Source organism: Panthera onca, chromosome B4, assembly GCF_046562875.1.
Source record: "Panthera onca isolate mPanOnc1 chromosome B4, mPanOnc1 haplotype 2, whole genome shotgun sequence".
NCBI classification, from domain to species: Eukaryota; Metazoa; Chordata; class Mammalia; order Carnivora; family Felidae; genus Panthera; species Panthera onca.
The window spans coordinates 91,707,337-91,733,326 of NC_138345.1; the positions used below are offsets into that span (position 1 = coordinate 91,707,337).

The 25,990-nt window shown below is 41.4% G+C and overlaps 1 protein-coding gene across 1 annotated transcript in view; it reads right to left on the reverse strand.

Annotated features, from left to right (window-relative positions):
• The window catches only part of GRIP1 (glutamate receptor interacting protein 1), a 691,569-nt gene extending 665,916 nt beyond the window's left edge, over positions 1-25,653 (reverse strand). The window contains exon 1 of the mRNA XM_078449707.2: positions 24,775-25,653. Within this exon, the coding sequence (XP_078305833.1) occupies positions 24,775-24,832 (58 nt within the window). The 5' untranslated portion in view covers positions 24,833-25,653. The remainder of the gene's footprint in view (positions 1-24,774) is intronic.
• Between the last annotated feature and the right edge of the window lie 337 nt (positions 25,654-25,990).

Here is a 25,990-nt window from a genome sequence, read left to right on the forward strand (position 1 = left end):
TTTCAAACACCAAGTATAAAAACAATTCCTAAACTTAAGGGAATCTATCCAAAACATTTCAAAACACAAACCAATTATAAAAAATAAATTTACACATAAGTATGGAACATAATTAAAGTTTACTTAGACCACCGTAGTGGGATCCTTCACTATAGGAAATAACATTTGAGTGGAAATGTAAATTCCCTCATCTCACTTCAAAAGAGGAAAAGGGAAAAACACACCATTATCCTAAACAGCCATTTTCAGAATTTTAATTATATTATCCCGCTCTTCATGGCATGTAAAATAAGAAGACTAAAGAATTACTAGGCTGTTAAATTTGCATTTACCTAATCAAATTGACATTGCATTGGACTTTTTGATCTGTTGAATGTAAGTTTTTATCTATTCAATACACAATTACCATTTACTACAGAAGTGCTTTAATGAAAGTAGCATCTTAAAGGCTTTAAACATATCAGTAAAACCAAAGATGTTTTAGGAGCTCAATAAAATCACAAATTCTGGTAGTTTTAATTAGATCTATTAAATTCCCATCATTGCTCAGACACGAGTTCCTCTTTTCCTATTTAAAAAGGATAGTGCAAACATATAATAAATTATGGCAATTAAGTTTCACATTTATTTTGCTAACTTAAAAAAACATATGTTTTTATTGTAGAAATATTGGGACATACTGAAAAATATTTTTCAGAATTCATACATAATCCAATTATAAAATAACTGTTAATATTTCCATGTACCTCCTTTCAGGCCTTTCTATTTTTCACACCATTGAGGTCAATGCACTTATAATTTAATATCTTACTTTTTATACCTACCATCTCAAAATGTTATGGAATCCTCTTTTTAAAAAATATTTGGGGATGGGGCACCTGGGTGGCTCAGTCACTTAAACATCTGACTTTGGCTCAGGTCATGATCTCACGGTTCTTGAGTTTGAGCCCTGTGTCGGGCTCTGTGCTCACAGCTCAGAGCCTGGAGCCTGCTTCAGATTCTGTGTCTCCCTCTCTCTCTGCTCCTAACCCACTTGCATTCTGTTTCTCAAGAATAAATAAACATAAAAAAATCTTTTTAATTACATAAAAAAATAAAAATTATTTGGGGAAAAGACTCTCTTCACTGCTGTGACCTTGGCACTGAGACAATGCCTGCTACAGGATAGGCAATCAATGGTTATTTGTTGAATAAATTAATCAATACATGATTTATCCTCTCATTTATTACCCCATGACTGCAGTGCTATACATTTAGGTTGTTTCCCATTTTTCCCCATTATGGGTAATGCCATAGATCTTGGTGCACAAGTATTTTTGAGTACTTAGGATTATTTACTTGAGATCAAATTCCAGGAGTTGATTACGGACTGGGTCAAGGTTTATATAAACAATTTTCAGGCTTCTGCTATCATCAAATTGCTTTCTCCAAAGCAGCAACTTCGGAGTACCTGTTTCTGCACTCCTTTTGAAAAAAGCTGTCCTGCCCTTACAATGAAAATAGTGATCTCATCATGGTTTCACTCGCAGGTCTTTAATTACTAATATTGACTATTTCTCCAAATATGTAGCAGACATTTGTACTTCCTACTCTCTGAGCTGTTTAGTCACATCACTTATCAGTGTACATATTCACTCTGTATTGCATGGGGAGCACACACTCTTCTATTCCCTGGGTGTGCCTTCTCTTTATTCTTCTTTTGGGGAAAAAGTTGGTTCTAGTAACTCTTTCTTATAAAATTCCAAGTATGTTGTCATGTTCACACACAGACACACACATACACACACAAATTTGGAAAGATTTTTAAAATATTGTTGCTTACGGGGCAGCACCTGGGTGGTTCAGTCGGTTAAGCGTCCATCTTTGGCTCAGGTCATGATCTCGCAGTTTGTGGGTTCAAGACCCCTGTCGGGCTGTGCACTGACAGCTCAGAGCCTGGAGCCTGCTTCAGATTCTGTGTCTCCCTCTCTCTCTGCCCCTTCCCCACTCACTCTCTGTCTCTCAAAAATAAAACAAATATTTTTTAAAAATTTTAAATATTGTTGCTTATAACACAATATATACACATTATAGAAAAACTAAAAGGTATAAGCAAGAAGAAAATAAAAGTCCCAGATAAGCACTGTTCACATTTTAGTATATATCTTTCCAAGTTTTGCTGTGTGCTATATCATTTTTAAAAGAACATATGTGGGATCATATGTGCAAACTGTTTTGTAATCATTTTTTTTACTTAACTCTATTTCATAAACAACTGTATTTTATTTAAGTGGGGTTTTTTTTGAGAGAGAGAGACAGCACACGAGTGCATGCAGGTGAGGGAGAGGCAGAGAGAGAGGGAGACAGAGGATCTGACGTGGGCTCTGCACTGACAGCAGAGAGCCCTATGGGGGTTCAAATTCACAAACCATGAGATCATAACCTGAGCTGAAGTCAGACACTTAACCGCTTAATCGACTAAGCCAGCCAGGCTCTCTCATAAACAACTTTCCATACCTTCAAATAGCTTTTTATTATTACTATTATTATTATTAATGCCAACAGAATAGTTTGGTAAGTAAGAGTGTGGACTTCAGTCACACACAGCTAAGAGTTCAAATGTTGCCTCCAAAATCCTAACTATGTTACAAGACATAACTTTGCTCATTTGGTAAAATGAAGATAATAATACCTATTTCAGGTGAACTGTTGTTTAAATTAAATGAAATAATATAACTTACAAAGCACTTTAACAGTATGGTGATACTGTTGTTAAGTACTGTTGTACTTAACAAGCATTTATCAAATTAATGAGGGATAGATTAAAAGGTTATTTTCTTCTAATTTGCAGTTCTTTATTTTTGATATTTGGATTTGTACTTCTGTGTGTGTGTGTGAGACAGAGAGAGAGAGAGAGAGAGAGAGAGAGAGACCTGTGCTATGCCAACTGTTCACATCTTTTTCCTATTTCTATATGGGTGATTTTTTTTCCTTACTGCTTTCACTTAATTCATGCACTCATTCATTCATTCCTTCACTCAACAATGACTTATTAAAAAGTACTATGTGCCCATTTTATTAAGGATGGTAAACTTCTGCCTTTTATGTTGCAAATGTCTTGCCTCTGAATTTTGTTTATGGTAGGTTTTGACGTATAGAAATACTAAATTTTCATGCAACTCATTCCACTTTCTATTTTTTGTAACATGCTCAGAAATTCCTTTTCTACCCTAAGGGGATCCTTTATCATCTGAAGTGGAAAGAGAATAGAGCCTTGTTAAATAAGTCTTGGGCCTGAAATAAAGAAAAACAAAATAATTGGCTTAATGTAGAACTAGCTTTATAAAATGTTCATTTTACACTATAATTTGTTTGTTAAAGGGCAGAGCTTATATTTGTGTTTCTGGCAACTAGCACAGCATATGGTACATAGTAGGTTCTCAACAAATACTGAATTTGCTCAGTTAGAGAGAAAAGAGCAATCAGTAAGGGCAAACTCAGTAACCAAACATCAAAACTGAAAGGGAAGCTTTTAATTAGAGTGACGCTGCGGTACTACACAAAAAACATCGAGAAAATTCAAAATCAAATATTCTACAGCACTGATATTCTTATGTTGTTGAGGGAATAACACCTGCTCTTAACGTTTTTTTCAAGCCCCAAATATTTCTAATTACTATGCTTGGCAGCATTTCTCAAAGTGTGTTCTGAACGAACTATCAACCACCAAGATGCTCCAACAGCAAATGTCCCACAGTCAAACAAGTTCGGCAACCACTGCACACAGCTTTACCCCTTCTCCTCAAATCACTCCCACACCAGAGGCACAATGAACTTTTGCATACGTGAACATTCTTAGAAATTCTGCAGGTACCAGTTTTCAAAGGATACAGAGAGGAAATCAAGATCAGAGTTTTTCTGGGGTGCCCAGATAGAAAGGAGGGAACCAGGGAAATGTTGGGTCCGACCTAGTAAAAAGCTAAAATCAGTATCCTGGGAGTAGGAAGATCCTGGACAAAGCACACACTTAGGACACAGGAAAAGACCAATGAGTGGAGGAGACACGGACCAGGCATGAGTCGTTCAGGGATATTGGCAGGAGTTAGGCTTTGTGGTGGTATGGGTAAAAAATAAGCATCATGCAGCAGGAACCCAGGCAGAGCCTGAAGATGGAGTGAAAGGATTTGGCAATACTGTAAATCCCAACCACCAAGAGCTGGGCTGGACCACAACATACACTGAGATTCCTAGGAATGTCAATCATTTGCTTCCCAGGCAGCCTGGTTATTCAACATTCATTTACTAGGGGCAGGGCACATTCCTGCAGAGAAACTTGTAAAAATTTCCATTCGAGGGTCTGTCCACTAGGATAGAAGGAGGTATAGAAGGCCTGAGTTAACTTGCACCACATTCCTGATTTATTTCAGTGATGTGCAGCATCATTTGGACTGGTACCCTCGCAGCAGATCCCCTATACCTCCTGTGATTGGGACTGAGTACAGAGTGGGAGGAACCATCAGCACTGATTTTAATAACAAACCAAGTTCCCCCAGGCAAGGGTTCCCCTGGAAGACCTGAACTAGGCTAGACACTGAACAAGGTGGAGTCAAAGAGGTATATCTAGTAATCCGTGGGAAGCCAGGCAGCTCAGAGTGGCTGTAGATAAAGCAAGGTTCCAGTGGCAGAAAGGGACTGAGCTGGCAAAAGGAATCCCCAAGATCCCAAGTTAGGTTTGACACAACCTCAAGTCAAAAAGCATCTCCAGGTGGGTTTTGTTTTTTGTTTTTTTTTTTTGCTTTGTTTTGTTCTGTATTTATCTGTAAGCCATTAATTGAAAAAGTGTTGAAACAAAATCCAAATCATCACATCTTTGCAGGTTCCCTACACTGCAAGACAGTAGTTTGGTTGGTATGTTTACTTGATTGTCATGGTTTAATATATACTGAAAGCCGTATGCTGCACAAGGCTATTGTTCAAATGAAGTCACTGACAGGAAGAGAAATGAAAAACTGTTATTCAAGAGCTTGATGTCTGAACCACGTTATCAGCCACAAAATAAACAGAAGCATGTGATTTCATAATCAATCCTTTTATCTAGGTATAGTATAATTCTATGCGTTTGGGGACCCTTAACACTGATGCAAATTAGCCTAGGTAAATTTCTAGGCTATGTTCATAATTATTTTTTTAATATATTTGCAACCAGTTGTTAACATTACCAAATATTTATTTTATCATGAGAAATGTGTGAACGTCCCCTCTTCTCACGAGATACAGGGATTTCCAAACATCCTGGAACCCACCCTCTAAAACAGTCCTCAGGTAACTGCAAATCCCCCAACAACCTGAAAACCTCAACCTCTCTTGTATAGGATCTTGTAAGTTATTACACTCATCTGGATTTCACACTTCTATATATAGCTGCCATCACAGTTCTATATATAGCCGACAGTTACTTTTACAGATAACTCTTAAAATCTATAACCCTGAGGAGTAGGTGTTATTATGGGGTCCTTTTACAAAGGAAGAAACCTAGAGGTCAAATAGTTTGCCTCAAGCCAAAGAGCCAGTGGGGTAGGAGTTAGCATTCAAATCCATTTATGATTCTAAGAGCTCACATCTCTAGTTATCCTGCAGTAAAACCAAGTTTCCCAAATTGCTTTTCCATAATAGAAAGTATTCTTTTGATCACTGAGTATTTTTACCACACCTACTGCATACACTCCAAACCTAACTGACAGGATAAGGAATCCATGGGGGACCTTTGATTCATTCAGAGTCTTCCTTAGGTTAAACTCCGAGAGGAGTTGGGGATTAGATCAATCAGTCCACAAGTGTTTATTGAATGCCTGAGACTTCTCATGCTAGGCATTGCGAAAAAACACAATGGAGTATCAGAATTGATTGTTATTCTGACATCCCACTGTTGGGGGATAAGGGCGAAAACCAAGCAGATACCTTGGGAATTTAGGAAGAAATAGAGTAAGGATCTTATGAGGACAAAGCAGCATTGATAAACAGTCAAGTGACAGTTTACATGAAACAGAAGCCTGGGAAAATTAGTTGTTTAAAGAGATGCTTTGGGGGAGAAAAACTATTGCATTAAACCAATTGCCTTAATCTAAGTATGATTCATGATTATGCTGAAATTTGAGATTATCTACCACGCAATCAACCGTATCTAAAGAAAAAATGGTGTAGTTTAGGATGCATGTATATATGAAATGCAGCTTTAGAACAAAGAACAATGTTATATAATAACATTATAAATGTTTCCCTAAAAAATATATAAACACTCCCTAATAGGTCTGCCATATAACTATGCAGCCCTTTGGTTGCAGTAATAAGCAGGAAATTGATTAAGTACTACTTCTGCATTTGATTTTAAGAAAAAAACAAATGGCATAATAAATTATTCAATTAAAGGCCATTTTTTATGTCATTCCATTAGAGTGCAATGAATTGGCTTAAAAAATAGGGCGAAATACACTAATCCTCATTTTACTGGCATGTTATTATATACTAGCAAAACCAACTGGACTCATCTAGGGCCAGAAAGAAGCCGTTAGAAAGACGTTGCCTTCAGTACTTTTTTAAGAATCAAGAATGAAAAGAAAAAATAGCATAGATAAGGAAATACATAAACTATTCATATTTGTTTTAATATGTTGTTTAATATTTTGTTTAATATTAATATTGTAAAATATTATTTTTTGTAATTAATATTAGTTTTGTAATTAATATTAATATTGTAAAAATGTTTAATATTAATGTTTAATATGTTTAATAATAAAAGAAATCATCTTGTCTTTAGCACAACTTGTTCAAATATCAAAAACAAGTGGGGTTTTTTTTGTTTGTTTCGGTTTGGTTTTGGTTGTTTTGTTTGTTTGCTTGTTTGTTTTACTTAAAGCAATTGAGAGATACAATTCAGAGATACTAAGTGGTGATACACTGTACTCTTCACTTTTACGTAGCTTTTGCCTCTAGATAGAGGGGGAAAGATAGGCCTATCTCTTTCCCACCATGATTTTTCATAATGCCAACTCATCTTGTTCCCTTTACTCATTCATTTAACAAAATATTAAGTATCCACATGGAGCCCTGCGCCATGGGGGGCAGGGTGGACACAAATAAGACTATCACACAGGCACTGATGTAACCATCGTATTTCAGAGTATCAAGAAAAAGATTTCCACTGTAAAACATTCCTCTATCATTTTTCCGCTTTAACACATCTAGTGTATCATCAACAGAGGTATATCTTAGCAGAAAATATTTGCAGTCTTAAACGTGAAAGAGCACTTTTTCAAAGGCCAGTCCATGGATTGCCAGTGATAGAAGAGAAACTCCCTGCTCACCTGCCAGCTACCTTTCTTGAGGTGGGAGTAGTCTATTTAGATCTCCCAATTCTTCAACCCCATAGGGGAGACCAGGAATGAGGCGGTATGAAAATCTAGGGGAAGAAGAATCTTCTGCTAGAATCAAAATGCTTCAAGTTCAAAAGATAAACCCTGAAAAGCAACACGAAACCTACACGTGAACTTCACTACTCTATCATCCGAAAATCATTTCTCCTGCTCTCTGAGTAACACTGACTTGGAAACTCAATTGAGAACCTACTATGAACCAAGTATTCTCTGTGTGTTAGGGATATAGCAGTAATAAATCAGACAAAAATCCTTGCCCTCGGGGAGCTTCCAGTAACAATAAACACTAGGCATACACAATATACAAATAAATAAGTAAAATAAGTGGTATGTCATATGGTCCTAAGGAACAAGTTAAAGCAAGAAAGAGAAAGAGTGTTGAGGAGGTTGTGATTTCAAATAAGCTAGTAAGGGAAGACCTCACTAAGAAAGTGACATTTACACAAAAATTTGAAGAAGGTGAGAAGGAAGTCTTACAAGCAAAGAGAAGAGTGAGTACAAAGAAGAACCCTGAGATAGGAGTAAACTGGGTGTTGCTAAGCCCAGTCTGACTGCAGTAGATTCAATGAGGGGGGCTAGGACAGAGAAATAAGAATAAATTGGTAACAGAGATTATACAGGGCCTCGTCATTAAGGCCTTCTACTTTGGCTTTTACTCTGGGTGAGATGGGCCACCATTAAAGTGTTTTGAGCAGACCTGACATGTTTTTAAATGATCACTCTGGCCGTTCTATGGAAAACTGTTGTAAGAACAAAGGACAAGGGGACAAACAAAACCAGTTAGGAGGAAAATGTGGTGATCTAGCTAATACAGATGCTGGTAGCTGAATTGGATGTGGTAGAGGTAGGTGATGACAATCAGATTCTAGATATATTTTGAAGATGGAATCAACAGGATTCCACAGAGAGGATCCAGGATCTAACACCCTGGAGGTGAGATATGAAGAAGTAGAAGAATCCAGGAAGATACCAGGGGCTTTGCCATGAACAAGCAGTAAGACAGAAACAAAATGAGGCATAGGTTTGAGGGAGAAAGTCAGGAACTTGATTTTAGGTATATTAGGTGTAAGATACCTGCCTGTCAGACAGTCAAATGGAACTGTTGAAAATCAAGGAATCCAGAAGCCTTGGATTAAAAGAAAGGAATAGGCTGGAGATACAAACGGGGGAAGCACCAGCCTATCAGTAAGACTGGAGGGGAGCACAAAAGAACAGGAGGCACAAGGACCAAAACCTAGTGCACTCCAATATTTAGATGTCAGGGATCCAAGGAAAAAATACAGAAGAGACCAAGAGGAGTAGCTGATGAGGGACAAGGAAAAGTAGGACAATGTGATGGACCAGTGACCACATGAATGAAGTGTTTCCCGAGGGGAGTAGTTAATGATGTCAAATTCTGTTGACTGGTCAGGAGATGGGTGATTGAGAATCGGCCACCAGGCTTAACAATATGGAGGTCATTGGTTTTCTTGGTAGAAGATAGAATAGGGCACAAAAATTGGACTGGACAAGGTTCAAGAGAGAATAAAAAAAGAAATATTACAGAGTGAACATAGGAACATCTCTCAAGGGATTTCAGTAGTAAGGGGAACAGAAAATTGTAGTGGTAACCAGAGGGATTGAGAGTCAAAAGAGGTGAAAAAGTAGGTGAAATAATACCACGGATGTATGCATAATGGCAATAATCCAGCAGAGGGGGAGACTGATGATGCTGGAGAGGGGGGAGAATATGTTGGAGCCATGTTCTGGAGTGGGCAAGAGGGAATGGGATCGTGTGTACAAGTAGAGAGCCGGCCTTGCACAGGAGCACACAGTTCAACCACAGTAACAAGAGTGAAGACAAAATATATGGGCAGAGAGGCAAACAGAAATGCTCTTCTAATTGCTTCTGTTTTCTAAGTGAAATAGGAAGCAGAGTTTTCAGCTGAGGGTGAGAATGGAAGAGGAGGTGTTGAAGGTTCGAGGAAACAGGGAAGAGTGGGAGGTATCAGTCATCTGGGAGAGCAGAGGCATGAATGAATTGACCAAGATAATGCAGCCTGATAACCTAGCAGCACTAAGGGCCCATTGGGGATCAGTGATCACAGAATTAAGGTGAAAGCAGTCAGCTTGGCTGAGTGTTTTTCTCCAACCACATTAAATTTTACAGAAGTAAACTAGAGTGGTAGGGAGTTTCACCGGGTTTTCCAGATGAGTCCTACCAAACGAGAGAGGCATGAGCGAATTAAGAATCCTCCTAAAAGACTGATTATATGATATAATGGAAAGTCAAGCTGGAAAGAAGGGAAATGAAGACCTGAGAGGAGTGTTGACAGTACGTATAAAGAGGGGAGAGCCGATGGATTTTAGGCCCTACTGGAATTGAAGTCCGTTGGAGTCAGGATTACAGAAAGACAGGTGCCAAATGGAGAGCAGAATGAGATAATGGAGGGTGCAGTCATTAGTAACAAGTATCAGGGCAGCCATTCTCAAACACATTGGTCTCAGCGTGGCTTTACATTCCCAGAAACTAGTGAGGACCTTAAAAAAGTTTTTGGTTATGCAAGGTATGTCTACTAATATTTACAATATCAATATTAAAACAAAAATTTTTAAACACAAGAATATACAAGTATGTATTCCATTAGTGGCCAGAATGAAGATGTTCATCACATCATGCAGCTTTCTGGAAAGCTTTCCCAAGACAAAGATAATAAAAAGGCAAATAATGTCTTAGTATTATTGTGGCAATAGTTTTGACCTAACAGACCCTCTGAAAATGGCTTGCAGCCCCAAGGGGCCACTGGACCTCACTTTGAAAACTGCTGGTGTAGAATGTGGTCACAGAAGCGAGCAACTGAGGTAGAGTCGGATATAACAACCGAAAGACAGAAAGACACAGGATGGAGAAGCAAACCAAGAAACTGGAGGGACCATTTGTATGAATATTGAAGTCATAAGAATTATGACAGAAGCCACATTGGAACAAGTGGCAGTGAGCCAGGAGTTAAAATGGTCACATACCGCAGAGAAGTGACCACAACAGAGAGGAGCAGTGGTTTGTAGGGTGCTATAGCACGAGATTCAAAATTACAAATTTTCAGAAAGGAGGGGAAGAAAACTGACTGGAAACAGCAAAGAAGAACAGAAAGGACCTTCTGTCCCTCCTCCAGGAGTAGGACCGCCTGAGAGGACACAAAGGAAGCAATGGAAGAGCCATGTTTCAGTTAGATCGAGAAAGGGAAGGGGAAGTTCCAGGGGAGGCTGAGGATATAAAGGATGTTGCTGATGATAAACAACGAGTTTCAGAGAGTGCAACAGAACAGGAGATAAGGGATCCAAAACGGGGCCATACAGCCTCTGTTTCACTTACCATTGCCATGTAACAAATTACCCCGAAATGTAGCTGCTTTTTATGAACCATTTAGTGATGCTAATAGAGTCCACAGGTCAAGGATTCAGACATGACAGACACAATGGCTTGTATCGATTCCATGATGGTCTGCGGCCCCAGCTAGGAAGAGTCACAGGCCAGGGCACTCAACAGCTGAGGGCTGAAATTATCCACAGGCTCATCCACTCACACGTCTGGTACCTAGGCTGGGAAGGCTGAAGGCCGGGATAGACAAACAGGGCACCTACATGCAGGCCTCTCCAAGTGAACTGACTTCCACACAGTGTGGTGACTCAGCAGAAGCAGGAGAGCCCGGTGGTGGCTCGGAGCTCCAAACCGAGTGTTCCAGCTAACAAGGGGGAAGCCACACCATCTGTTGTACCTGAGCCCCAAAAGTCACACAGCGTCAGTCCCAGCATACCCTGTTGCTTAAAGCAGCCACAAGCCTGCCCAGATCCCAATGGAGGGGACACAGATACTCAGTGAGAAAACTATCAAAAAACAAAAATTTGGAGGCTGTATTTTAAAACCATCTTCTAAGTACATTAACCTCTGTGCAAAAGGAGCAGTTTCCAGATGCTGAAAGATGAAACGTATAGAAACATTATATATGCCATTGACTGATTTTCTGTTCCTGCCTGCTATGGACTGGATGTTTCTGTCCCTGTGTTGAAGCCCTTACCCCCAGCATGGCTGTATTTGGAGATGGGGCCTCCAGGAAGTAATTAAAGTTAAATGACATCACAGGGGTGGGGCCCTGATCCCACAGGATTAGTGTCCTTGTAGGAAGACACACTAGAGAGTTCGCTCCACCTGCACCTCATGCATATTCCAGGGAAAGGCCATGTGAGCACACGGTGGGGAAGGCAGCTGTTGGCAGCCCAAGGAGAGACCTCCCACCAGAAACTAACATGACACCTTAATCAAGGACTTCTAGCCTCCAGAACTGTGAGAAAATAAATTTTTGATGTCTGGGCCACCTAGTCAGTGGTACTTCATTAGAAAATCCCAAGAAAATTAATACATCGTTCTCCTTCCTTTTTCACTATGATGAGTCGAAGCAAGAAGGGTGGGGTTTTGAATAAACGTAGTCACTGAATGCAGGGCGCAGATCACACCCAATAACATTATAGATTCTTGATGAGAAAGCAAGACTACTCTTCAATGGTAGGGCTTTTACACACACACACACACACACACACGCACACACACACACACCAGCACCATATATCAGCTGATATAAAACATACATCAGCATTCAAGTGCACGACCAAAGCCAGATGAGGTACTTCCTCAGCAGATGCAGCACTACAGGTGTTGGCTTCTAGCCTGGCAAATTTTCATTCTCCTAACTAAAATTATGGGGGGGAGAAAAGTGAAACGGTAACAAAGAAACTAAATTTATATTGCCTTGTTCAAGGTTTTCATTTAATGAAAATGTGCTCTGCACACACTGGAAAATTATACATTTAAAAAGAAACACTTGAATTCATCTGAAAAATCTAATTTTAATGCCAATCTCTTTTAGTCAACAATCCTGACACTTCTGAGGAGGGCAATGGAGAAATCCTGACTGTCGAAGTATGACTCTGTGAGCACGTTAGCACACTCCACAGTCTCTGTCAATGGCATTTAGAAGGTCAGTAATAGGAGAGACAAATACTTGACATCATAAGATATCAAGGAGGAAAACTATTCACAGAGTATGTATCAGAATAAATGAACAAATAAATACTACTACATTATTATCTGATTATTCACCTACGTTATTATCTACTGTTTTGGTGTTGCTGTTTAATGTACTAACAGGTAAAAACAATCTTCCTTAATTTTTTCTCAAATTATGAACTGTACTTAAAAAGACGTAGACTCTGCTAATAAAAAGATGTCAAACTCTGTATCAGACTTTCATACTGTCTGCTCTATTCAACAATTGTGAAAACAAACTAAATTAACACTTGGCTAGTAAAATAATAATTCTAGCATCAATTCATACTAGAAGTCTTAAGGATATCTAGTGATCTCTTTTAAACATCTTTCTTCAAAATAAAAAGTAAACCTTTAAAATACATCAGTATCTGAGGTGCCTGGGTGGCTCAGTCGATTAAGCGCCCGACTTCAGCTCAGGTCATGATCTCATGGTTTGTGGGTTCGAGCCCCACATTGGGCTCTGTGCTGACAGCTCGGAGCCTGGAGCCTACTTTGGATTCTGTGTCTCCCTCTCTTTCTGCCCCTCCCCCGCTCATGCTCTGTCTCTCTCTGTCTCTCAAAAATAAATAAACGTTAAAAAATTTTTAATAAATAAATAAAATACATGAATATCTAATTGCTAATGCACGTTGCAATTACACTTCCAATCATGAGAACTATGTCAGTTCTCACGTTCACACATCTGCTGATGAAATATAAAGGGCAGATTTCTAATAAAACTATTAAGTGAAAAAGGTGTGTGTGCAATACAAGGTATCAGTCAGCTTCAGGCTACGTCAACTCTAGGTTATTTCTTTCTTTCTTCTCTGACATTCCGATCTTACAGAGAGGAACCCACCTAAGATGCGAACAGGACTGTTCCTTGTGTTCACTCACCCTTTTGACCCTTGTGCCTTCTAGTTTTAAGTTTTCAAGTCACTGAAGCCATTCTAGATATCTGATACAGCACAGAATGAGAAAAACAGGAAGGGACAGGGGGACACATAATCAGGTACAAGTGTCCAATATGCTGCAAGGATTTAAAACTCCTTGACAAATGCAAAAAGAGAGAAAAACACCTGTGTAGCTTTAAGGGCAATAGTGAACTTTCTGACGAGTGATCCTCATCACCCAGCATGATGGTTATTTGGCAGAGACAGCATTCAACATGGCATGAGAGCAAAGCAGCGGTAGTATCTGCAGAAGGTGCCAGATCTGCAGAGGTGGTGAGGGCACCTCCCAAGATCCCACAAACTCCACCATGATTCAAGGGAAAGAGTTAAGTGCCCAAGAGGGATACAGAAATGCTGACAGGACTGGTACCCAAAAAAGGCATAGTTTTGACAAGACGGTCACAGGCTACAGTATCTCACAAGTAGACATAACAGCAAGGTCCAGGAAGTCCAAATCAGCTGCCAGGATGACATTCAAAGACCAAATGGGAACAGTCTCATTTCAGTGGAGACCAGGGCACAGCGCCCAGTCACCAAGCATGCCAAGTGCAGAGCAGGGGACAAAGTGAGGGTCACACAGTGAATCAAATGCCCTTCACCCAGCGCCATGAAGATACTAACTTTCCCCTTCAGAGAATGAGGGAAGGAACACCCTTGAGAAAAGAGAGCAACCACCAAAGAAAGAGTGTTTAAACTGAAAACTACTATGCTCTTAATTAATAAGATCAGATGTTTTCCATCTTCAACATGAGTGGGATCTCAAAGGCAAGGGGAAAGCAGCTACAGAAAATAAATTATGTTTCATTTGTATATCTCAAACGTACTGTGTACATTTTTACACACACACACACCTTTCTCCCATCCTTCCAAGCCTTCCTCCCTAACCCCTGCCACATAAACATGTTCTAACCCAGTACTACCCAAAGTGTGGTCTGTGGTCAGTGTCAGTCAGGAAAACTGTTTATCACTCGCCCATGGTTAGATAAATACTGAAAATGAAGTCAGGCATTCAGAAACTCCTACAGCAATGTGTCACCGCCCCAGCATCCCAGTCTGGGATTAATGTGCTCACCTCACTGAACAGGGTAAAGACATATACAGATGTGGTCAGACTCTGGTAACTCAGGTGAGCCCTAGTACACTCACTGGGCTGTATGGGACCACTGACCAGACTGGGATGAAAAGAGCCCTCCATCAGAATAGTTTAAGAAGCACTAACATAGATCAGCATGTAGCCCACTGCTGCTACCAGCTGCAAAGCCAATGCTGGCTTTTGTATTTAGGATCACCATGGTATAAAGCAGACCAATAAGAATGGAGGGCTTCAGGGCCGTCTGGGTGGCTCAGTCGGTTAGGTGTCTGTCTTCGGCTCAGGTCATGATCTCACATTCCGTGAGTTCGAGACCCACGTCGGGTTCTGTGCTGACAGCTCAGAGCCTGGAGCCTGCTTCGGATTCGGTGTCTCCCCCTCTCTCTGCCCCTCCCGTGCTCATGCTCTGTCTGTCTGTCTGTCTGTCTCTCTCTCTCTCTCTCAATAATAAATAAACGTTAAAAAAATTAAAAAATTTAAAAAGAAAGAATGGAGGACTTCACATATAAATGATGTGTTCATGCCCAAAACAACCAAGTAACAACAGATTGTTAAAACCAAGGTTCCAAAGGAGTTCAGCCAGTGGGGGGAAAAAAAAGGTAATATTACTTTCCATAGCAGCATGTGACAACATTACTTTCCATAGCAGCAAGTACCATATTCACGCTCCAAGAGGAGATTTAGTTTCAGGCAAACAATATCAAGTCACATGAAATAAATGTCATTAATTTGAAAGTTATTGATTTTTTAGTAGTTTTGTTTGTATTTCACTTATAAAATCTGTTGTGGTTCTGTGATTGTATGAGAGCTATAAGCATCAGGAATTTACACCTAGTTTTATGTTAGTACATATTTAAGCAGCACAGTAAAAATGAAGTCAGCAGTGGATATCTGCAAGAAATTTTTTCTCCTGTAAAAAGGTTCTATACGTGATTTCAATTTGAGAAGTAATGGTCCCTTGGACATTGGGTTGAGATCAGAAGCTTGGACTGGTGAGAAGCAGAAACCGAACAACAGGGCGCAGGAGACAAGGTCGACTCCTAGTCTGAGCTGGACTTTTCCAAGGACAACCAGGAAAGAGGCTGTCTTCCGGTGCAGCTTTGAATGTATTGTAATTTAGTTGCATTATTTGAGTTGTTTTGCAACCAAATGGGAGCCTAACATGGCAAACCTCATAACATAGCTGAACTTCATTTTGGAAGATTTTTTTTCCTGTTTTTAAGTAATCTCTACACCCAATGGGGGCTGCAAATTTACAACCCCAAGATCAAGAGTAGCCAGCCGGGTGCCCGGAGAATTAAGGTTTTTACTTCTCCCCTTTGTCATGTAAAATTAACAGGTTTCACTCCATAACATAATCCCAGGAGGTCAGTATGCCAAGAATCATCCTCATTTCAGAGATGAGAAAACGGAGTTTCACGGTGGGGGGCAGTCTATGACTAGGCCAAAAGATCAGGAAGATGGCTGAGAGAGGACTTGAACCCCAGTTTTGTCATTTTGAGTCCTATATATGAACTATTTTTAAACATTATTCACAGAGCATTTAGTTGTTTTCAGAAAATAATAATGTTAAAAACCCCACCCAATTCTATTAGTAGGAAAGACATTTCCACAACATAATAACTACCACATTTCTCTTTCAATTAAAAAAAAATCACATACCTGGATTAGAAGAACAAATATTGTTAAAATGTCAATACTACCCAAAGAAATCTACATATTCAATGCAATCCGTACCAAAATAACACCAGCGTTCTTCACAGAGCTAGAACAAACAATCCTAAAATTTGTATGGAACCAGAAAAGACCCCAAATAGCCAAAGCAATCCTGAAAAAGAAAACCAAATCTGGAGGCATCATAATTCCAGACTTCAAGCTGTATTACAAAGCTGTAATCATCAAGACAGTATGGTACTGGCACAAAAACAGACACTCAGATCAATGGAACAGAATAGAGAACCCAAAAATGAGCCCACAAACTTATAGCCAACTAATCTTTGACAAAGCAGGAAAGAATATCCAATGGAATAACAGTCTCTTCAGCAAATGGTGCTGGGAAAACTGGACAGCGACATGCAGAAAATGAACCTGGACCACTTTCTTACACCATACACAAAAATAAACTCAAAATGGATGAAAGATCTAAACGTAAGACAGGGAATCACTTCTCGGCCTTTTAGCTAAGATCAAGTGTAAACATAAGACAGGAAGTCATCAAAATCCTCGAGGAGAAAGCAGGCACAAACCTCTTTGACCTTGGCCACAGCAACTTCTTACTCAACACGTCTCCGAAGGCAAGGGAAACAAAAGCAAAAATGAACTACTGGGACCTCATCAAGATAAAAAGCTTCTGCACCGCAAAGGAAACAATCAGCAAAACTAAAAACCAACCAGTGGAATGGGAGAAGATACTTGCAAATGACATAACAGATAAAGGGTTAGTATCCAAAATCTACAAAGAACTTATCAAACTCAACACCCAAAAAACAAATAATCCAGGGAACAAATGGGCAAAAGACACGAATAGACACTTCTCCAAAGAAGACATCCAGATGGCCAACTGACACGTGAAAAAATGCTCAACATCACTCATCATCAGGAAAATACAAATAAAAACCATGAGATACCACCTCACACCTGTCAGAATGGCAAATATTCACAACTCAGGCAACAACAGATGTGGGCGAGGATGCAGAGAAAGAGGATCTCTTTGGCACTGCTGGTGGGAATGCAAGCTGGTGCAGCCACTCTGGAAAACAGTATGGAGGTTCCTCAAAAAAGTAAAAATAGAACTACCCTACAACCCAGCAATTGCACTACTAGGTATTTATCCAAGGGATACAGGTATGCTGTTTCGAAGGGGCACATGTACCCCAATGTTTATAGCAGTGCTATCAACAATAGCCAAAGTATGGAAAGAGCCCAAATATCCAACAGATGAATTGATAAAAATGAATGGATACACACACATGCACACACGCACACACGCGCGCGTGCGCACACACACACACACACACACACACACACACACACTGGAGTATTACTCAGCAATCAAAAAGAATGAAATCTTGCCATCTGCAACCACGTGGATGGAACTAAAGGGTATTACGCTAAGTGAAATTAGTCAGAGAAATACAAATATCATATGACTTCACTCATATGAGGAATTTAAGGTACAAAATAGGTGAAAATAAGGGAAGGGAAGGAAAAATAATATAAAAACATAAGAGACTCTTAAACATAGAGAACAAACTGAGGATTACTGGAGGGGTTGTGGGAGGGGGGATGGGCTAAATGGGTAAGGGGCATTAAGGAATCTACTCCTGAAATCATTGTTGCACTATATGATAACTTGAATGTAAATTAATAAATAAATAAATAAATAAATAAATAAATAAATTTTTTTAAGGATCACTTAAAATTCCTAATTAGTTATAGAAGACTAATGCACAGGATAATAATTATTTTTCCTTTAGGATTAGACGGTATACGAATTTTACATAATTAAAAACAACTAAACAAAACTTGTGCACATTAAGCTATCACTATGACCCAATCACTTTGGTGGCCTTCTATTTTCACACTGTTCTATCAGATCATGTTTATATTCCCCCCCTTCCTCCTCCCCAACATAAACTTGATGAAGAGGAAATAAAGAAAGGCAACATGAGGTAGAAAGAATACCAGTGTCTATATCAAGGCACTGGGTCTCAAGACACAGTCTGATTCTAATCACAGTCTAAACCAAAAACCTACATGCCCCATGTTTCTTACATTCACCTGTCCTCCTCCTGACTATCTCTGCAGGCCTGAAACAGGGCAGTAGCCTCCTACATGACCCCACCCCTCCAGAATCTCCCTTTCCCCAATCTTTTCTCCTTGTTACCAGGATGACCTTTCCAAGATATAAATCTGATCCCTTCACTTCTCTGTCGGAAGTCCTTCAATTCACCCAACACCTGATGGATGCAATCTGAACTCTTTCATCCGACATATTTAAAGTTCTTCCAAATCTGGCCCTCTCTAGGCTCCTCTTCTCCAACCAGCTTCCCTACCTCATGGGGAAATGAATATTCATATTCTACACTCCATATGCATGGTCTTATTCTACACTTTGGCTCCTTAAGAAACCAATAGTGGTTCCTGGTATAATTTAATCTACAACGCTTTGGAGCACACCATGCCCGCTGCCTGAAATATCCATCCTCACATCCCCATCCAACCTTCTAAGTTCTTCTCCTTCTTTCAAGTCTCTTAACACTTCCTCTGTGCCACCTCTTCAATACAGTCAATCCCTCTTCTCTGCTCCCTTGGCACTATTCTTTACAGGAGAAGAGAGGCTGTACTGAGTTATTTGTCACATCCATGACTCTATAACTACCCATAACAGTCTTCTTGAAAGTGGGAACCATGATTTTCTCATCCCTGGTACCCATCATGGCAGTTAGTGGTAAATAAAAGTTTGCTGCATGTATGAAAAAGTGTGGCCTTAGGACTTTCTTCATCTTTGTGACAGTTAGACTCGACTTTATCAATGACCTCATAAAGTTCTGCAGCTTAGTATAGCTTTTCAAAAAACCCTGGACTTTTTTTTACTGGTTTATAAAGTTTTTAAAGAATAAAAATTTATCATTTTATCATCAGGACACCTTGAGGTGTTAAGTTTACAGATCTATATCAAGATATCATAAAAATAATGAGTTGCTATTACTGAGCCGGAACTATATGAAAGGTACTATCATAAATTCCACATTTGTTAATTTCATTTACTCCTCCCAAGAGGTAGATGTTATTTGTCCTCATCTTCAAGAAGAGAATACAAAGGCTTTGAGAACTTAAAAGAGCACAGAGCTAGGAAGTGCTGATGGAATTTAAACCCACTGTTGTTTGACTTTAAGTATCTTGCTGTCCACCACTGTGCTGAGTGGAGCTAAGGAATCTATCTAGAATACTAACCACGTTTTCACATTCTTTTCAACACCTGATTTGCTGCTTAAAGTTTAATCGCTGTTGAAATGAAAGACAGTAAGAAATTCAATCAGGTGCATTTTAATCAGCAGATACATTTATTTTTTTTTTATGTTTACTTATTTCTGAGACAGAGAGAGACAGAGCATGAGAGGGGGAGGGGCAGAGAGAGAGGGAGACGCAGAATCGGAAGCAGGCTCCAGGCTCCGAGCTGTCAGCACAGAGCCTGACGCGGGGCTCGAACTCACAAACCGTGAGATCATGACCTGAGCCGAAGTCGGTCACTCAACGGACTGAGCCACCCAGGTGCCCCTCAGCAGATACATTTCAAGAACATTAACTTTCCCTTAAAACTGACGGCACCCTTTGGTCACTGACATGCCTAAACAAGTAGGTTTCTTAAATAAGGAAATTTGTATTGATAAGTTTTTATATTTATATTTAGGTAACCTTTGTATTTATGAAGAAATAGACTTTAACAAAAGATAAATCAAGAGATTCAAAGTCAGGTTTTGCTTTTGCATTTGAATATTGTTCTCTGTTGGACATGTTGCTTTGTATTACTATTACTTTTATATTTTGTATTACTAAACTACTATTATAACTTAAGTGAACGTAAGCAGATCAAATCCTAAAAACCTTAAACCATCAGCCATCATGCAGTATTTAATATAACAGTTTTAAAAACTATGATATTCAATTCTCAATATTCTTTACCAATTAAATTGGTACTTCTTTTTCTTCATGAAAAAAAAAACAAAAACAATCAGCTTACCACAGAAGAAAGCATTATCTGCTTGGCTACTGGGCCTTCTGATAGATAGCTAGGCTGAGAGTTCAGATGAATGGCTTTAATTAAATAAAATGTTGGCAAAAGAGCAAATGCACAATGGCTATTAACGATACAGTAGTTTCCCAGTTCATCGCGGTGAGGAAAAATACTTAATTCTTATTAATTCTTGCCTTCACGGCAAATACTCTTTGAAAACAAGGAAAACTATGGAATTATAACAAGTAGTTAGAGAAAAGCCATTCACTTAAATGACTGTCTTTAAGTTTAACCAAATAATTCTACTTAAAAATATGTTGACATTTTAATCCTTATTGTTAGAGTTAATAAACCCATCTGGTCATTTGTCAAAAGCCCAAAATATAATTTGGAAGCTTTGTCCCACTATCCATGACTAAAAAACTCTTTTTATAAATTCTTAATGAAAGATTTAGTGTCCACTAAATAGGTCCAAAAAATCCATGTTTTGTGTGTGTGTGTGTGTGTGTGTGTGTGTGTGCGCACACGCATGCACGCATGTGTATAATGCTAAAAATTCCATCTCAAGAAATACAACTTAACTTCTTTTTTGAATTCTCTCCTTAAAAACTGGTGCCCTAAGTCTTGGCCTTTTAACTTGAGGCATTTTTTTTCATTCTGTGAGCATCAGTTTCTTCATCTGTCAGGGGAAATAATAATACCTACCTTACGGGCATGTGGTAAGGATTGTACCAAATAATGCATGTGAAGTGTCAACCACCATGCCCAACACATAGCAGACTCTCCATGCGTTTTGATTTCTTCTCTTTTCCCCACAGCACTCTCCAGTCAAAAGTCAAATTTCAAATTGGAATTTTTGATAAGCAGGCTGTGTAGAATAGGGTCAACAGATCTCCTTGTGGTGTGGAAAATGAAACAAACCAAAGACAATAATAAAGCACACTACTTAAGCCCCCTGTGCTTTCTCACATATATTTTATAAAAACTAAAGTCTTTATATCCAAAGGGATCCAGAAACTCTCATTCAACAAAACAGAAGCAAAAGCCCAGATATGATAATTCCTACTGAAGTCCAAAAGAAAGTTCTCAAGTTTATTTGTACACCTCCAAAACACATAAGAAGAATAGAAACGCCAGGAGAAAGGGAACTATACAAAATGCATACATTTTCCCCTGGTGTATAAACATACACACACACACACACACACACACACACACACACACACGAATATTTACTAACCAAAGCCACAGAAATCAGAAGGGAAGCTACAAGCCAAAGGAAGCATCATTAATTACCAACATTTTCCTTAACAACTATATTTCTATTACACATGATAAACTAATGAGCAGATTAAAACAACTAATATATTAATCTAATTTGAGTGGGTTAATTAACAGTTTTTAGAGTCCTTTCTCTTCTCCTAAAACATTTAGCCAAAAATGTATTGGGTGACTTCTAAATGGATTGGGTTTATCATCTCAGGCAGAAAATCGGAGGAGGGAGGAGATAGAGAAATGTGCCCTGAATTTTAATAGTATGTCATCGTACATGAGTGAATCTTAACATGTCATTTTGGAAGTAACTGCATTAACTGCAATAACCCATATGCTACAGTTTCTCTGCTCAGCATTGCATGCAATAGCAATAGTTCACTCAATATCATCTTTGACAGAAGCCTTCAAGATGAACCCAAGTTAGGAATGGTGTATAGGTACGTCATGAAATTAGGCATACTGGCCAAATCTCTCTTTGTATGTGTTACATACCAAGAAGGCAGGTTCCCTAAATCTTTGAGTTGAGATTAGGATATTTTATTAACATTAATGTTAAGAAATACTTGTAAAAATAAGTAGTCCTTAAAGAAGCTAGCAATCTGTATTAATTTGCATTAAGTTTCGGGAAGAGATTTAGCTAAACAGAATCTGCATGAAAAAATGCTATGCTAGAGTAGTCTCCATGATGGGTTTCAGAATGTTTAAATATAAATTGGAGTTGGGGGGGAGGGGATATGAAAAGAGCAATGGTTATGTGAGCACAATCAACATCAGACTTTAATGGTAAGATATTAGAAATGGCATTTTGTCCAATGTTATCCCCAGAGAAAATGTAACATGTACTTGTTCCCTCTATGTTCATTATTTTCCTGACCAACCTGATAGTTCAACATTTTTGTTTATATTTAACAAGAACTAATTCAACACTATTTGAATCATTTAAAATTGTAAATTCCAAAGGGAAAAAAAACCTAAATATAAGCTGATGACAAACGCATATAGAAAAAACTACTCGTTCCAATAATATTCTTCCAAAAGAATAAGCAATTTCAAGCAGTATCCTCTGACATGTGCATTAAAAATCATGCAGGCAGCGCAGTTAATTTAAATATATATGTACATATGTGCACGCACACGCAACTCAAACAGAGACACCAGGTAGGTTTTAAAGAGAACAAAACACATATAATTGTGCATTCCCAGTGAATCAGGACCCCAAAAAGAAATGCCACAAGCAAATCAGATACAATGCTAATTAGAAAAGCATCATATAATATAAGCAAGAAGAAATCTTTAAAGTGTAAAAAGACACCAAGTAACAAACATGCCTGTATTCTCCTATTGGAGAAGGTAAAGAATACCCCATTTCTGACTCAGATTTTTATGTTCTGGAGGAAATTCAGTCTTATCTCCTCCAAGCAGATTAGGTGATCATCTTTCAAAGTTACCATACATTTCTAAAAGACATACAAGTACATTTTGTCACAATTCAAAAATCTACCATTTCAGCATTCTGATAAAACTTGTCAGAAGTACCACGATTTTTGATGTTTTTAGCAAACAGATCCATTTAACACCAAGTTCACCGTGACATTCAGTGGACAGGACAGACACTCCATGCTTGACAGAATGCTTTCATTTAGCGCTTTTACCTGGTTATAAATTATTAGTACCACTATTTGCAACTTTTAAGATATGATTTCCTAGAGGGAAAACCAGGAGCATTTCTAAAGCAGGGGGGTGCCTTTTGAATGGGTAAACATAAGGTCCCCTGCCAGAAAGAGTGCTGGAAAATGAATGCACATATCTAATAAGGAAGTGGTTAAAAAGGGATGAATTCCCTGAGTCATTAAACAGGATATAAACCAAAGACAGGTTGTGCCACCTAGAGAAAAACTGGAAATCGTACATTGGCTCTTCAGTAAGTAAGCATTATTTCAAAAGCCTGAAACTTTTGGCATGCCCAATAACCAAACCACCCTCCATACCAACTCATCAAGCTGCCGGAGTTAAGCTCTCCTGACAACTCTGCCTTCTCCACGCACCAGATTTGCCTCCCCCTGCTTTCCTCACCCACCCACCCACACAGCACCGTTTAACCTCAGCACCGACTGCTGCCACAGCCCATGCGGACCCAGCATCCGGAAGCACATCCAATTCTAAAGCATTTTCCTCGAAGCCAAGGCCGGCAGGGGTGGGAGGAGCAGGAGAATAAACCCTGGTGGACCTTGCCAGCCAGGGTCCCTCTGGATGCCAGCAGAGTCACGGCGCACACCTCTCTAGCCCCGTGGGGCCTGTATAGGAAATTCTGGTGCACTCAGTACATCACATCCAGGTTACCGAGCTGAGCTCCCTGGCCAGCCTCTGCACAATCCAAACCACCGTGGAATGACCTCAACAGAACCGAGCCTTTGAGGTACAAAGGCCCTTCAACTTTCCTCTCAAGTCACTTGGAAGCAACGTGCCCAGCACACTTCGTCAAGCAACAAAAGGTCTACAAGCAACCTGGCACGGACAGTCGCCTTTACAAAAGAAAATAGACAGTAATTACGAAAAGCCCGCAGTCCTGCGGTATTAACTTGACAGCAGGGACTGCGCTAGGGCATAACTCATCTCCCAGGCATCGCTCCCAGCCCCAGACCCCAAGCCTAGGGACAGCATTCTCCTCCTCCCCTCCCCCCCCTCCGGAGACCTGCGGCAGCGCCCACTTCCCGCCCCGAAGCTCTTCCTCCCCCTGCTCCTCCTCCTCCTCCTCGTCCCTGAATCTCCAGCAACTTTGGGCTTCCTAGCACCATCGAGCCCAGCCAGAGGCAGGGACACCGCGAAGGCGGCCGCGGGAGAGGCAGGAAAGTTTGAAAAGTCACTTAAAACACTGCAGGACCCCCTACCAGCGCCCACCCTGCAGGCAGGCGCCCAGGGTTCCACGTGCAAGCGGGCCCCGGAGAAGCTACAGTACCCCCTACGCCCCCCCCCCTCGAAAAAATCTTTCCCCAAACGAAAAGTTCCCTGCCTACCGCACCCTCCCTCTTTCCCCTTCTTCCCGCACCGCCCCCCCACCCCCACCGAAGAAATCGGTCCGAGTTCGCACGGCGCCGCCTCTATCCGCCAGCGGCCCCGGAGGGCGCGGCGCCCCTCCCCCGTCGGCGGGTGGACAGGTCAGGGGGAGCTGGGGGAGAGGGAGGCACCGGGGGCGGCCCCTGGCCCGGACCCCCCTTCCCTGCCTTCCCCCGCCCCGTCGCCTCACTCACCTCTCTCCTGCTCTTCCGCCTGCAAGCAGATGGGGATATTCTTCTTCCAGCCCGGCATGGTGTCTGCTCCCTGCGCTCGCTCTCGGGCTCGCTCTTCCTCTCTCGCTGGCCCCCTCTCTCCGGGGCTCGCCGCGCCTCCTCGCTCGCCCTCTCGTGCCGGCCGCTGTGCGCTGGGGGGCTGCTCAGCGGAGCTGGGGCGCCGAGGCGGCTCCCGGGCACATCGAGGCGGAGCCGGGCGCCCCGCGCTCGCCTCAAACTCGCCGGCGGCTCCGGGTGGCGGCGGCCGGGCGGGGCGGGCCGGGCCGGGCTGCCGGGGCTGCAGCAGCGGCCGCCGCGGCGTGGACCTAAGGCCGGGCCGGGCCGGGGGCGGGACGCGTGCAGGCCGAGAGCTGGGGACTGCGGAGCCCCCAGGAGGTGGGCGCCGGCGGGAGGAGTGGGCTCGCGCCGCCGCCTCCTGCCCCTCCTCCTCCTCCTTCTTCCCCTTCCTTGTCTCTCCGCCGCCAGCAGGTGGGACTCGGAGCCGCCGCCGCCGCCGCACAAAGCTCCGCCGGCGGCAGGACTGAGGCTGCGGGCTCCCCCGGCGCCTCTCGGCGGAGCCTCCCCCGAGACGCGCGCGAGGCTGAGCGGGCACGGAGGGGGCGCGCGCGCTCACACCCTCCGCGCCCCGGGCGGCCGGCCTGCGAGGCGCGCCCGGCCCGCCAGGTACCGAACTGGCACCGAGCCGCGGGTGCGGAGTCCACGCCGCTCCGCCACGGCCGCCACTTCTCCCTCCCAAAACCCAGACCGGCGGCTCCAGCGGCTTAGGCAGCGACCTCGCTGAAGTAGGGGGCAGTGTCCTTCCCTCTAGTCCCTCCTCCTCGCCGCTCTCCCCCGCCCGGGCTGTCGCCCCCTCCCCCGAGTTGAGACTTCGCAGCTACGGATTCGCTAACTTCGCCCTCAACTAAGGGAAATAGCAACTTTCGGGATGGCCAGCGCTGGTTCCAGAAATACGTCTTCTGGTGGAGTGGGAAGGGCGTGAGTGGAGAACCTCTTTTGTTTTAAATGGAGCAGGGAGACCTTGGCTGAGTGAATATGTAATCGCTGTCTGCAAGTATCAGAAGGCTTTTAGGATCAGGTTTTATGATTAGTTTCTTTCCCTTGTCATAGGCTTATAGAATATGGGTGGAAGAATGGATATGGGGGAGGGGGACAGCTTACTGTAGAGCCTGGAAGATTC